Genomic DNA, 12,234 nt, shown 5'->3' on the forward strand with positions numbered 1-12,234 from the left:
CAGCGGCAGTAGCAGAGTGGCACCGCTTTTTAACGTGTTTTTTTTTTTTTTTTTTTTTTTTTTTTTTTTTTTTTGTTCTTACCGCAGCCCGTGTCTTCGTATGTCATTGGGCGAGCTTAGATCTTAAAACATTAAGTAGCCCATTTTGACGTGCGTGTAGGGTTCGCGACGATGAGTCGCGATAAATGATGTGGCCAATATCGCGCGGCACCTTGTACTTTAATAACGCATTGTTTGTAAAGTAATATAATCCCGACGGCGATTTCACAATAACGCGCGGCCTGTCAGCGCCGAGCTTCGCTCGTATGACGAACAACGCCTCGTTTCTCGAGCGCACGCATCTTTTATTATTTTATTTTTGTTGTTGTTGTTGTTGTTGTTGTTGTTGTTGTTATTGTTATTGTTATTATTGTTATTGCTGTTGTTATTGTTATTGCTGTTGTTATTGTTGTTGTTATTGTTATTGTTATCGTTGTTTTTGTTTTTGTTTTTGTTTTGTTACGGTTGCTCTTAAATATCTATGGCCGGGCAATAAATCAGCTCGTCGCGGATTATAATGGCCGAGATAGCTGAGAAATCAAGTCGTAAACGAAACATCCATTTAGACCAGACCACGAGCCTGAATTCCGTATCGCCGTAATCTGCGCTGTCACAATGCAAGCAGCAAAATATATATGGATACGTGGCTAATAATTTCCTCTTTACGAGCTATAGAAACTTGTTTGGGATATGTGCTGAGGGCAACTGGATGCCAAAATGTCAAAATCCTTTCGCGATATCGCCTTTGTGGAATATATCGCCAAGTCGAATTACCTTAAGCCTACATTTGTACAGAATTTCAGTTTGCACTTACATGGTAGGTAGGCTTACAAAAATATCGTTGTATGAGCAACGTAAGCGACCGGGATAAGTCACACAAGAAGTGCGCAAAGGAAGTTGGAAAAGTTCTTCTTTCATTCTTTATCTTAAGCTGCAAACCATGTTTTCCACGATAAATTATTAAGATTGGCAATTAAGTACACTGACAATTCAGAGATAAATTTCAATAATTGTTTGAAGCTCTGAGACTGCTTCTTCATTAAAAGGGAGATAAGTTGCATAATTATCGTCAGCTCATGGGACATTGGATTATTCGAGTGATATTCGCGCGCATGTGCGAGTATAGGAATTACCGACTTGTGTGCGATGTAGCAATATTCAAGGCATGAAATGATAATACATCGCTTATGTCGCGCTTGGAAAATAAAATACGAAGAGAGAAAAAGTTGGCTCGCTATCGCTTGCTTGTAAACAGAGTCGACAGGTAATCGAGACATTATGCAATTGCATTTGCCGGCAAACCAATTATTTACAAACTTAAATCAGGCGGATCGTGAGGCGAATGAGTGGGTGAAATCGAGATGGATTTCCTTCACTTTCCGTTCTCCGCATTTAATACAGCCGAGTAATTAGCTGCATCGGCAAATGTAAACACAGAGCGAAAACAACAGAAATCCGGATGTAACGCTTCAATGCGCTAAATCGATAATGCCGTAGCATAATGGAGCCCGACTTTCAATGCTTATTAAAACGGATAGTTCGAAAAATGTAGCGTCTCGTGAATTTTAAAGAAACCGGAAGAGGATAAGCCGCTGCTTCCTGTATAGTGAGGACGGTGATTGGGAGGGAGATATATATATATATATATATATATATATATATATATATATAGAGAGAGAGAGAGAGAGAGAGAGAGAGAGAGAGAGAGTGAGTGAGTGAGTGAGCGAGTGAGTGAGTGGGAAAGGGGAGGGGTGGGGGGCAGGGCAGGGAAAGAATCTGATTAAAGAGCGAGGACACGACGAAGAATTCCCCCCTCGGAGGAAAAGTCTAAAGTCTTGGCTCAACGACCTCGAGCGTCTTTATTTACTAGTGTCGCGCGCATCAGCGGCGCGCTGAGAAAATCGCTCTCACCTTCGTGAATTTAACGAGCAATGGCAGTGCGACGGAGAGGGGCAATAAGAAGAGGAGGATAGCAATGATGACGACGACAACAACGACGGATCACTTTCTTCCTTTCGGAATGCTTGGTGAATCGTGAGACTGCCTGCGTAGGCGTTAAACCCCATCAAAATGATTTAACATAAGTTAATGCGTTATGCGCGTAGATTGTTTGGCGACGATGAGCGTTTTGTTTCGGGCCAACGTTTCGTTTAACGACCAAAGCATATAAAATGTTTTGCAGAGTTAGAATTGAAATAAGTCCGAGGAAAGAGATAAGTGGCGTTAATGCTATAACTGTAATGTCGAAACTTTTATTTGTGAGCTAATAATTATAATACTGACGGGAAATATACTGTATTGACGCCCTTTCCGCTTCCTCTTTACAATATTTTTAGTATTATATAAGGAGAAGTAATAGTTTTAGAAAGAAACTATAATGCTTGCATTTCCTCTGTACGCTATTGAATTTATCAATACTGTATGTATATGCAAATATACCAAAGACGTTCCTATTGTTTCAAAATTATACATACATACGGTTCTGCGAGTGAAACAAGAAAGACGATAATTTTATAACGATTCAACAATTGAAGTAATAATTATTTCTGTTTAACGAAAATTTTTGAGAAAATCAATTAATTATGCCGTTTGGCGTTTGACGGATATATAGTACATGTAGGTAGAAGTTTTGTCAATAAAATGTTATGACAATGTAAATATAATGGCGTGTGAAGGGTTGATAATAACTCCTGTTTTCACGTCAAAATTTCACTTCAACGCCAATTATGGTGTACCAATTATATTCGAGCATCATATTTATAATTTATGGAATAAGATATCATCATACACGACACCCGCCAGACTAAGATAAAATATTTATCATAAAATAAGAAAAGGAAGTAGCACTTTGATTTACAACTACGGCTTGTCCATATAGTTCCTTTTTATCATTTATTTAGCGGATTTGGCAAATTTTTCATTCGTAAAAACGAAAATTGATATATCGTGTAGATTAATATGATACTATAAGCATACAATGTTAGAAATAAATTCATGGTAATTATGCTTTTCAAGCTGCTGTGCCTTGTAAAATTTTCAGTATTATGACAAACAATTTCGAGCGCCCTTTATAAATAACAAGCGTTTAAACATATTTAACCGCTAATGTTAATAAATGATAAGCATTAACAGTTTCACGAATAATTACCTCTCTAAAATTGACTTTATGCACATCTAACTTTACGAGCAATTGTAATAAAAATTTCAGGCAAGATTAAGAACGTACCGGTACTGTAATTTAAATAACTAATAATTACCCTTAAACTAGAGCGCAACAATCGTAATTTAATTTCTCCAAAATCATTCGTTACCTTAATCTATAAATTTTAAATCTTATTGATCTACAATCGTTAAAAATGTACTTTAAAAACATTTCCTAAAACGACTTATCGATAAACTCATTCCCCAGAAAAATTTAACACGTGCAATGAAGAAACTGCATTCATCCAACCTCAAAGCCATGAATTTTTTATTATTTCTCTCTTTATGCTGTAAAGAATTATTGACGTTTGTGTATGTATAATTATGTATATTCATGGCTTTCCCGTTCATTCTCTCTTGTATTTATAAACAGCAAAATTGTCACCGAGGTAGTAAGGATTCGAGGGCGGGAATCAGTTTCAATTGGCAATTGGCGCAGTGCCGTAACTCTTCCTTATCATCTCAGTGTCGATTGCTCCCCGTCTCCGCCACTACCCGTTCCGTTTCTCACTTACGTAAGTGGCTTGAAGAGCAAAAGTAGAGAGTAAGTGATAGTGTGTGTGTGTGCGCGCGCGTGCGTGTATGAGAGAGAGAGAGAGAGAGAGAGAGAGAGAGAGAGAGATAGAAGAAGCGTTGGCGAAGCGAAGTTACCGGAAGCGCCGGAGAATCGCACGAGCTTGAATTTGTGAATGCGTCGAAAGATAATTGGCCTCTGCCTTCGTCAATTTTGATTATAATTTTTAGTGATTTTCAACAAAGTTTTGTCAATCCTTTGCTCTTTGTTTGTTTTTTTTTTTGTTTTTTTTTTGTTTTTTTTTTGTTTTTGTTTTTTAACTAAGTAGAATTCTTTATTTCTCGTTGAAAATAGATATCGTTCCGTGCTTTTATTTTTAACTTTATACTCAACTCGATTTATGCCTCAAGATTTTAAAATTAATTTGAGTCGAAAATTAATTGAATTACATTAAGTGTGATGGATAATCTGCTTTTGCATAAGGTGAAAATTATTTCGAAATTAGCCGGATTTACGTGATGTATTTTAGTAATGCATCAAGAGTATCTTAAATCGCGATTGATGCCAAGACTTTTAGAATGTTTAAATATTTAAATGAAGTACGATCGTTATATTTAATATATTTGTTCACTGCTTTATTTCATGAAAAATGATCTCAATTAGATTAATTGGGTCTACAACCAATTATCCATACTGTAAATGCTTTAAATTATCTTTCCGCTTTGTGCAGAGATGAGTCAATTAGCAGAAAGCACAATAAAAACTTACCTCGTTTACTTTTTAATTAATTTACACGTCTTCTTGACCCTCGTGTATTCATTCAATTCACCTAATCGCAATATAATCATTAATTAATATAATTCTGGCAATTAAATTGGCATCGAGATAAGCAGATAAATTATAGCAAATTACAAAATAGATTATATACTAATAGAGTCATATTAAAAACTGTAATTATGTCACTTTAAATTTTTGGAAGTCAAGGAGGGAAGGGATCATAAATCATGTTAAATTGTTATAGCTTCATTATTTGATTTATAGATTATTTTTCGTATTTTCAATTAGGAGAACTTTTCACAATTATTAAACCATAAGTGTCGATAATAATTAACGCGTCAAATCTATATCGTTTCATGAGCTTCGTTAATAATTATCAAACCTGATATCTCATCATTAAAATATAAGATGTATTTGAAATATATAACACGACCGTTGACTCAATATCAAATGACCACACATAACGCATAAATATATAAATATATCAATTACTTTGTACAGTAAGCTGCACAAATTTTTGATCTAACAACCGTACATAAAGAATATTCGATATATAAAAGAAAAACCTTCTGTACATTTACTCTTTCAATGTCTCTTCTAAGTGCTTATTTATAATAACTTATAATAAAATCTTACGATTTTCAGCTGATTTAGTATAAAATATAATCGTTCATAAGTAACGACACTCAGTTCTGTATATTCATGTGCAATACAATTTACATATTTCAGGCCTTCCGTTATTTTCAATTCTCCTTACTATATATGATCGATTACAAGTGCAGCAATGCATTTTATCGAATATAAATCAATGGTCTGGAACTAGCGGAAATTTTTCAGTAATACAAAAAATTGTAATTCACAAATTATCGTGCGTATTTTATATGCTTTTGCAAGGCAAGATTATTGCAGATGAATAAATTTTAAATTAATCCTTTCCATTGAATTGAAATATCCTTATCGAGAGAATTTTGCTTTAAATACAATTTACTGCTGATTCGCTCCAATGCTCCAGTGATATATAGCGAAAGTGTAAATAAATTGTTCTAAACGCTAACGCACGTATTTTGATTTTTAGGTTTGACGATGGTCGCGATGGCTACCTTGACCTTGCCGAACTCAAGCGCATGATGGAGGTCCTGGGAGCACCCCAAACCCACCTTGGCCTAAAGGCGATGATCCAAGAAGTGGACGAGGACCAGGACGGGCGGATTTCCTTCCGCGAGGTCAGTCGGCCAATGCTCGAGAAAACGGCCTATTCCACTTTTTTTCCCATTCGCCGACTAAAGCCGCCCCCGCATGACGCCGCCCCAAATTTATGGACAAGCGGCGGGAGGGCGCGAAGGCGACGCTATCGGGCCGCGGGCCTACGCTTGGTCGTATCCCCCCTCCCAATTCTCCATTCGACACCCGCTCACACTCCCCGCCTCTCGTCGTCATTGTTTCGTAGTTGATGGGAAGAGGAGGGTCGATTATTGCTTTCGAAAGTGCTTTCGAAAAAAATTCCCGAGACGCGGATGAACTGACGCAGCACGTATTTGGAAAAGCGCGCGAACGATAGCGAAATCGCTTCCGCTATCATTTTGTAATTAAAATGATACGAGGTACAATTTTTTTCTTCTTTCCTTTTCTCTCCTCGGTAATAGGATAGAGCGATACTTTTCCAGCGCGTGATTGCTTATTTTCTCTTTACTTTTACTTTGTATAGATTACTTTTGATCGTTACAACAGTCTCTCTTTTATTCATGTTGAGTGCCTGGCATAGGCCCAATAGTGATAAAATTCAAAATAAGTCCATGCGTTTGGCGACGGACAGCGAATAAGAATTGCGCCTTTTACTTTTCGAGCACTTTTTACGCTTAACGTTATGAATTATTGGCACGACAATGCCATATCTGTGCGCGGAATGTAATTTAATTTTCTTTCGTGTATTAATACGAGAATGAGATTTGCATAAAATTCCTTATAAATAAATTACTTGATCACTTAAAAGTACCATTAATTTAATATTTTGCTAGATGCAAGTTAAACGACACACAAAACACATTTCTCATTCAAGATTGCGCATTTGAAATGTTTTAATTAGTTTAATGGAGCTCGATTGTTCGAAGTAGAATAATAAGCCAATGAGATTAAGCTTGGAATTATAAAATTTTAAATAGTTTGAGAGGTCTAATGGAACTATAGTTTTGTCAATTTATTGAAAGTTGAAATACTCTTACAAAATGATGTGGTCCTCCAGCACTGAAAATAATATTGCTTAAAAGATTGTTCACACGTAAATTTCCAATTAGCTAATATATTTTCTTGGCTCGAAGTGATGTTTGAGTTTGGAAAATATTTTTAATAATTTATTAATATAGACGTTGGAGAGCATCGTAATTTATTATCAATCATTTTGAGTAATAAGACTTTCTGGTCGGAGCAATTGACATTTTGAACGATTTCTTGAAAAACACGTGTTTTTCCATGCAAAACATAAAATTACTTTCGAAATATGTATAGGATTAAAGATACGACAGCTATTTATTTATAAATCATTGGAACGCGAAATAATAATGTCGTTAAAACTAAGAGTTTGCCAGTATTTGAAAGTGTACGAATGTTTTCTTGGAATTAACGTTTAAAATAGTAACATCAAATGCGCTAAATCTGTACTAGATGTATCGATTAGGCGCTTTCAAAGTTCAATCTAGTTCATGAATAATTGAATAATATAAAGCAAATGTACATTTATCTCGGTATTCCTCATTTATGAAAAGAGATACATTAATAATTCCGATGTACTTAATTGACAATATTGTTCATCAATCAATTTGCACTTACGCCGATACTTAACGATAGTTACGATCCATTAACGTCTTTGAACTTTTACTCTTTGACATGTACATTTAGATCGCGATGTAGATTGTAGGAAAATTATTGCAAGTGCTATCCATGAACCAATTTACTTCCGATGATGTTCTTGAAGAACCGCGATAATATGTAAATAATATTTTACTAAAGCTCGTCGAACCACCGCTTCCTTTAAACTTTCAAGTATCCAATCATAAACTTCCTACGTTTGCCTTTATTAGCAAATTTTTTTCTTTTCTTTTACTTATACGCACAAGCCGAATTGTTCATTGGAGTTAAAATAATTAAATTTCAATTCTGTCATAATCTATTTATACATGAATTTCACAGGTATTATGCGCAATTAATCACCATGAGTAACTCAAGTAAGATGAACAAAGAAAATTCGTCAAAAATGCCTACGAATTAATTACGTCACATATATCCGGATTGTCTTTGTTCTAGTAAAATAACTGAGAGTGTCATTACAGCAACAATATCCAACGACTACGATTCAAGCGCATTACTCAATTATTTAATTATTCTGTAATTGGTCGCTACGTTATTAGGGCTTATCTTAATTGGCCGGATTTTGATTTATTTTGCCGAAAATTCCACGTATCTCCATTCTACATTGAAAACTATAAATATTCAATTTTCAGACTTGAATTTTCAGAGTTGAACGACGTTGTCCCAAAAACGTTCGACCCTGTCTTTATTTTGAGCACGCTGGTGTGAATTTTCATCAAGAGACTCAATTTTCCTATTGCGAGAATAACGAACTGTACGAGGCACACTAGCACCGGAAATCTTGATAAAATTTTTTTGTTAATCTCCATTCGTGAAGAGTGGCCGTGGTATTTCAACTCAGCCCCATCAATATCCATCATTAAGGAGTCGAGACGAGGGTGCCGCCTCATTTTCATAATGTTGATTTTTGCTTTGGATAAGAGGTTAACCGAATGAGTCGCATACGTGGCCTCGATTAATCCTCGCGGATCGATCGATAATGTCGAGGTTGCTATGGTCAGCTCGGTATTGTTGGCGCTCGCCCGTAACTTAGCCATCCGTGCACGCGACTGCTCGCATCCGTTTGCCGCCCCGCGCAACCGCTCCGTGTGACCGGTCAAGTCCTCGGGGTCTGAGAAGGGAATGACGCGTGGGTGGCGCCTCATGGGCGCAATGTCACGAGTTTGCGTGTTGCCGCTGGAAGGGCAATGCGCGCGTATTCCCTGATGTCCTGGAGGGTTTTCCACAAGCGCTACAAGTCACTAAGACCCGTGACTCATGTGTGCGCGCGAGCGTGCAAAATAACAAAAAAAAAAAAAAAAAGAATTGAAATCACTGCTAGCGGCTGTCTTTACGGTCACCCGTCCTATCAATTTCACGTTACCTCTTAATGTCATTTCGCTTGATTTTAACGTTTCAACGGCGCTGCCTACTGTTCCCGGGAGAAGTCATGTCCGCGTGAATAAAACCTCAGGGTACCGAGGTTTAGAGAGAACTTTAGAGAGAAAAAAGCGGAGTGTTCAGTGATAAGCTTATAAGCGCTCATAAGCTGGCTTTGCAAACGATATCTTGACGATAATTCATTATTTGCAAATATCGAAAACATCGAGCAAAATACGTTTTCAAAACACTCGATTGCACTGGTCGTTGTACGCTATTTCTTAATAGGTCGTTAAATTCATCGTCTTTAACTTTTTGCAATCTTTTGGATATGACGTCGATGCGTTACTTTACAAATCATTGATTTAGAAGCAAAATATATTTATAAGTAATATATTCTACAATGCACGGCGTTGATTAGTAAAGGGATGTTATCAACAAGATTATAATAAGATAATAGCATAAAATAGTCGGCTATTCATTTCAACATTCATTAATTTTAAATAGAAAGAGTAGTTTATAAATGTTATACTGTGCTTGATGAGCGATGTCGATGCAATTTAAAACGGCGCTTGTCATTATTTACTTGATACAGTCTTAAATATAAAATCTAAAGAGAGCAGCTAAACAATTAGCCTATCTAATATCTAATCTATCATAGATAATAGCGTTTACTACATTAATATTATAAAGCGAAAGAAGTTTTTTTCAACCGCAGCAGAAAAGTTTTGTCCTTGTGCATTATACACTGTTGTTAAATCATAAATTTAACAACGTCACGATATTCTTGATATCTCTATCATCATTGTTACTTCTAATAAATAATCGTTTTAACTTCACTTTGAAATTCAATAAAAATTATCTGCATTGAATGGTGGTGAATAATATTCCTTCGCTTTTGTTTATTGTTTAGTAGTGCTTTCTTCTCTTGTATATGTATATATATATATATATATATATATATATTTTTTTTGTTTTTAATTTTTTTTTTTCAAACGTCAATATAATTATTTGCTACTGATTTTAATAATTTGAAAAAGCATATTTATTCTAATTTTTCTAGGACAATCTCTTCCACCCTCCCACCCCCCTCCACTACCACCACCACCATGCACTCCTTAAAATATGAAAAAATAAAAAATATATATAATTCAGAAGCAATAAAATATTTGAAATATAAAGTTTATTTTGTTAAGCATAGAATCATCAAAAGCAGAATAATTTTCCTGGAATGACGATTACAATTATCTTAGCTTTTAATTTTACTCAACTTTCTTTGCCATCGACTCGCTTCAGTAAACTAAGTGCATTCGATCGATGTGCTTTTAATAATAGCATTATAATTTTCACAATTCATAAAACATTAATTGAAATAATATTTCAATCAATGTATTCGATCATACGCTAAATTTAAGCCAATTATTATAATATAACAATTTTGGGGTACATAACTTATAAATAGAGTAATTACACTGGCCAATTTAATAATTAGCCTCATATTTTCATGTCAACTTTATTTAAAAATCAGTCTTATATCTTAATATTATGACGTTTAATGTAATTAAAGCCAGTGAAGTTCCTTTATCGTATTATCCGTCAATCATCCCATCGCATTCACCCTTCCAAAACTTCTTAAATATTTGCACACTGCTAATCGTATCCGTAGTCTCGCAGATTTAATAGAATTTAATGATTAGCGTTCCCTCCCTAGTTATTTAAAGGAGCGCGATAAATAATATTCGCGAAATCTTGACGTTAAATAACCCATTGACTTTCACACAAGTGCAACAAAGGAGTATCGCCGCTCCATGCGAGCAAATCTCTTTGCTCTCCTTGCCTCTCCTTCCACTGACAATGGCTTTTTTCTTTTATTGCGGCCGCTCGTCGACCCCGTGTAGTCCTCCTCCCCCTCTTCCACGCGGGGCGACTCTCATTCATCGCTGCGATAGTAGTTTGGCGCGTCGTTACTCACTCTCTTGCCCCATGAATCATTTAAGCGCTCATGAAAATCGTGCAGCTGATTGTCCCTGCGCGGGCACGAGCCGGACGATACACTTGACTCTGCCGAGGTCTGAACCGCCAAAGTCCTCCTCCTCCTCGTCGTCGTTGTCGTCGTCGTCGTTATCGTCGGATCACTACCCAGCCCTTTAGTTTTCTCATTTTCCCACGTCCTTCCTACTTACTCCTTGGCGTACTGCCGCCGATGACGGATGACTCATCGCAAACGCGACAAGCTCGAACGCGCGAGGGAGTGGTGAGGGGTATATATATGTATATGTACTTTGGCGTACTTGCGATGCATTATCGAATAGACGCCTTGATTTTATTTTCCTTTCCGTTATACGATGAACGCCGATTTAGCCGGCGTCATGTACAAGGGGGAAATGATTCACTTGGCAAATGATACTCTCCGATTTTACTCGCGATCAGTGATAAACGTCAGCCTCGACCTTTCTCTTCTTCAGATTTTGCATTGGCCAACAGTGGCAGCGGATTGTATCGTATACTCGCACGCTTATCAATTGTACATTTGCGTGTGCACGACGAATGCGTGCGTGCGTGACTGCGTGCGTGACTGCGTGCCTGAGTTCACACATGAATTTTCACGTAGATATTTAATCTTTCGTTTGATTTTTTATGACAGGACTCTTTAGGACAGTACATTGACTTTAATGCATTGAAAAGATATTCGTTTTATCAGTAATAATCTATTTATGGGGAAGTATCGAAAGCTTGTATCAATGATTGTTTATAAATGTAAATTAATTATTTAATAACACATTATAATAATATAAAATCTTTTCAATTAATGTCACGTGAGAACATAAAGTAAAAAAAAAAAAAAAAAACATTAAATGAAAAATCTCTTTCGCTTTCGAAAATGTGTACTTCTTTCAATTGTATTTCATGTTTTTACACTAACGAAAGCCTAAGGATTCATAAAATAAATTACTGCACAAATAAGGTGTTAAAGAAACGAGGTAAAAAATAATTTTGTTAGCGGTAGGATCTCTTCTCTTGTGATACATCGATACAATGCCATCGGAATAATCAGAATAGGAAATTCTTGCTTTATCGGTATCATGATGATAGTTCAGGAAAGGCAATGAGTCACTTGGTTGCTGTAGCACTGTATTATGTTATACTTATTGTTTAGCTCAGATATTTATTTTAAGATAATAAAAAAAACGTAAATTACTGAATCACCGTGCAATTTCTTAGTCATGTTGCTTTTGCCACTACGTGGTTTCTCCATTGAATCGCATAGTTGCATAAAATATTAATATAACTTTTATCTGGAACGAACTGTTATTAATTAAGTTTGTTCAATTTGCTTACTCCAATTTCAATTACGTATGTAAAAGGTTCGTACAAAAAGTTAAAATTAAATCTATCATCTAAATTAAGTATTATTGACGGTTAAAATACTCAAAGTATTGTATCACACTGCAAGATCACGGCGAAGTGATAAATGCCTCGAG

The 12,234-nt window shown here is 35.9% G+C and overlaps 1 protein-coding gene across 1 annotated transcript in view; it reads left to right on the forward strand.

Moving 5' to 3' along the window:
- The window catches only part of Swip-1 (EF-hand domain-containing protein D2 homolog Swip-1), a 28,967-nt gene that overhangs the window by 15,141 nt on the left and 1,592 nt on the right, over nucleotides 1-12,234 (forward strand). The window contains exon 2 of the mRNA XM_011499254.1: nucleotides 5,607-5,754. Coding sequence (XP_011497556.1) covers nucleotides 5,607-5,754 — 148 coding nt within the window. The remainder of the gene's footprint in view (nucleotides 1-5,606; nucleotides 5,755-12,234) is intronic.

Source organism: Ceratosolen solmsi, unplaced genomic scaffold, assembly GCF_000503995.2.
Source record: "Ceratosolen solmsi marchali unplaced genomic scaffold, CerSol_1.0 scaffold2, whole genome shotgun sequence".
NCBI lineage: Eukaryota > Metazoa > Arthropoda > Insecta > Hymenoptera > Agaonidae > Ceratosolen > Ceratosolen solmsi.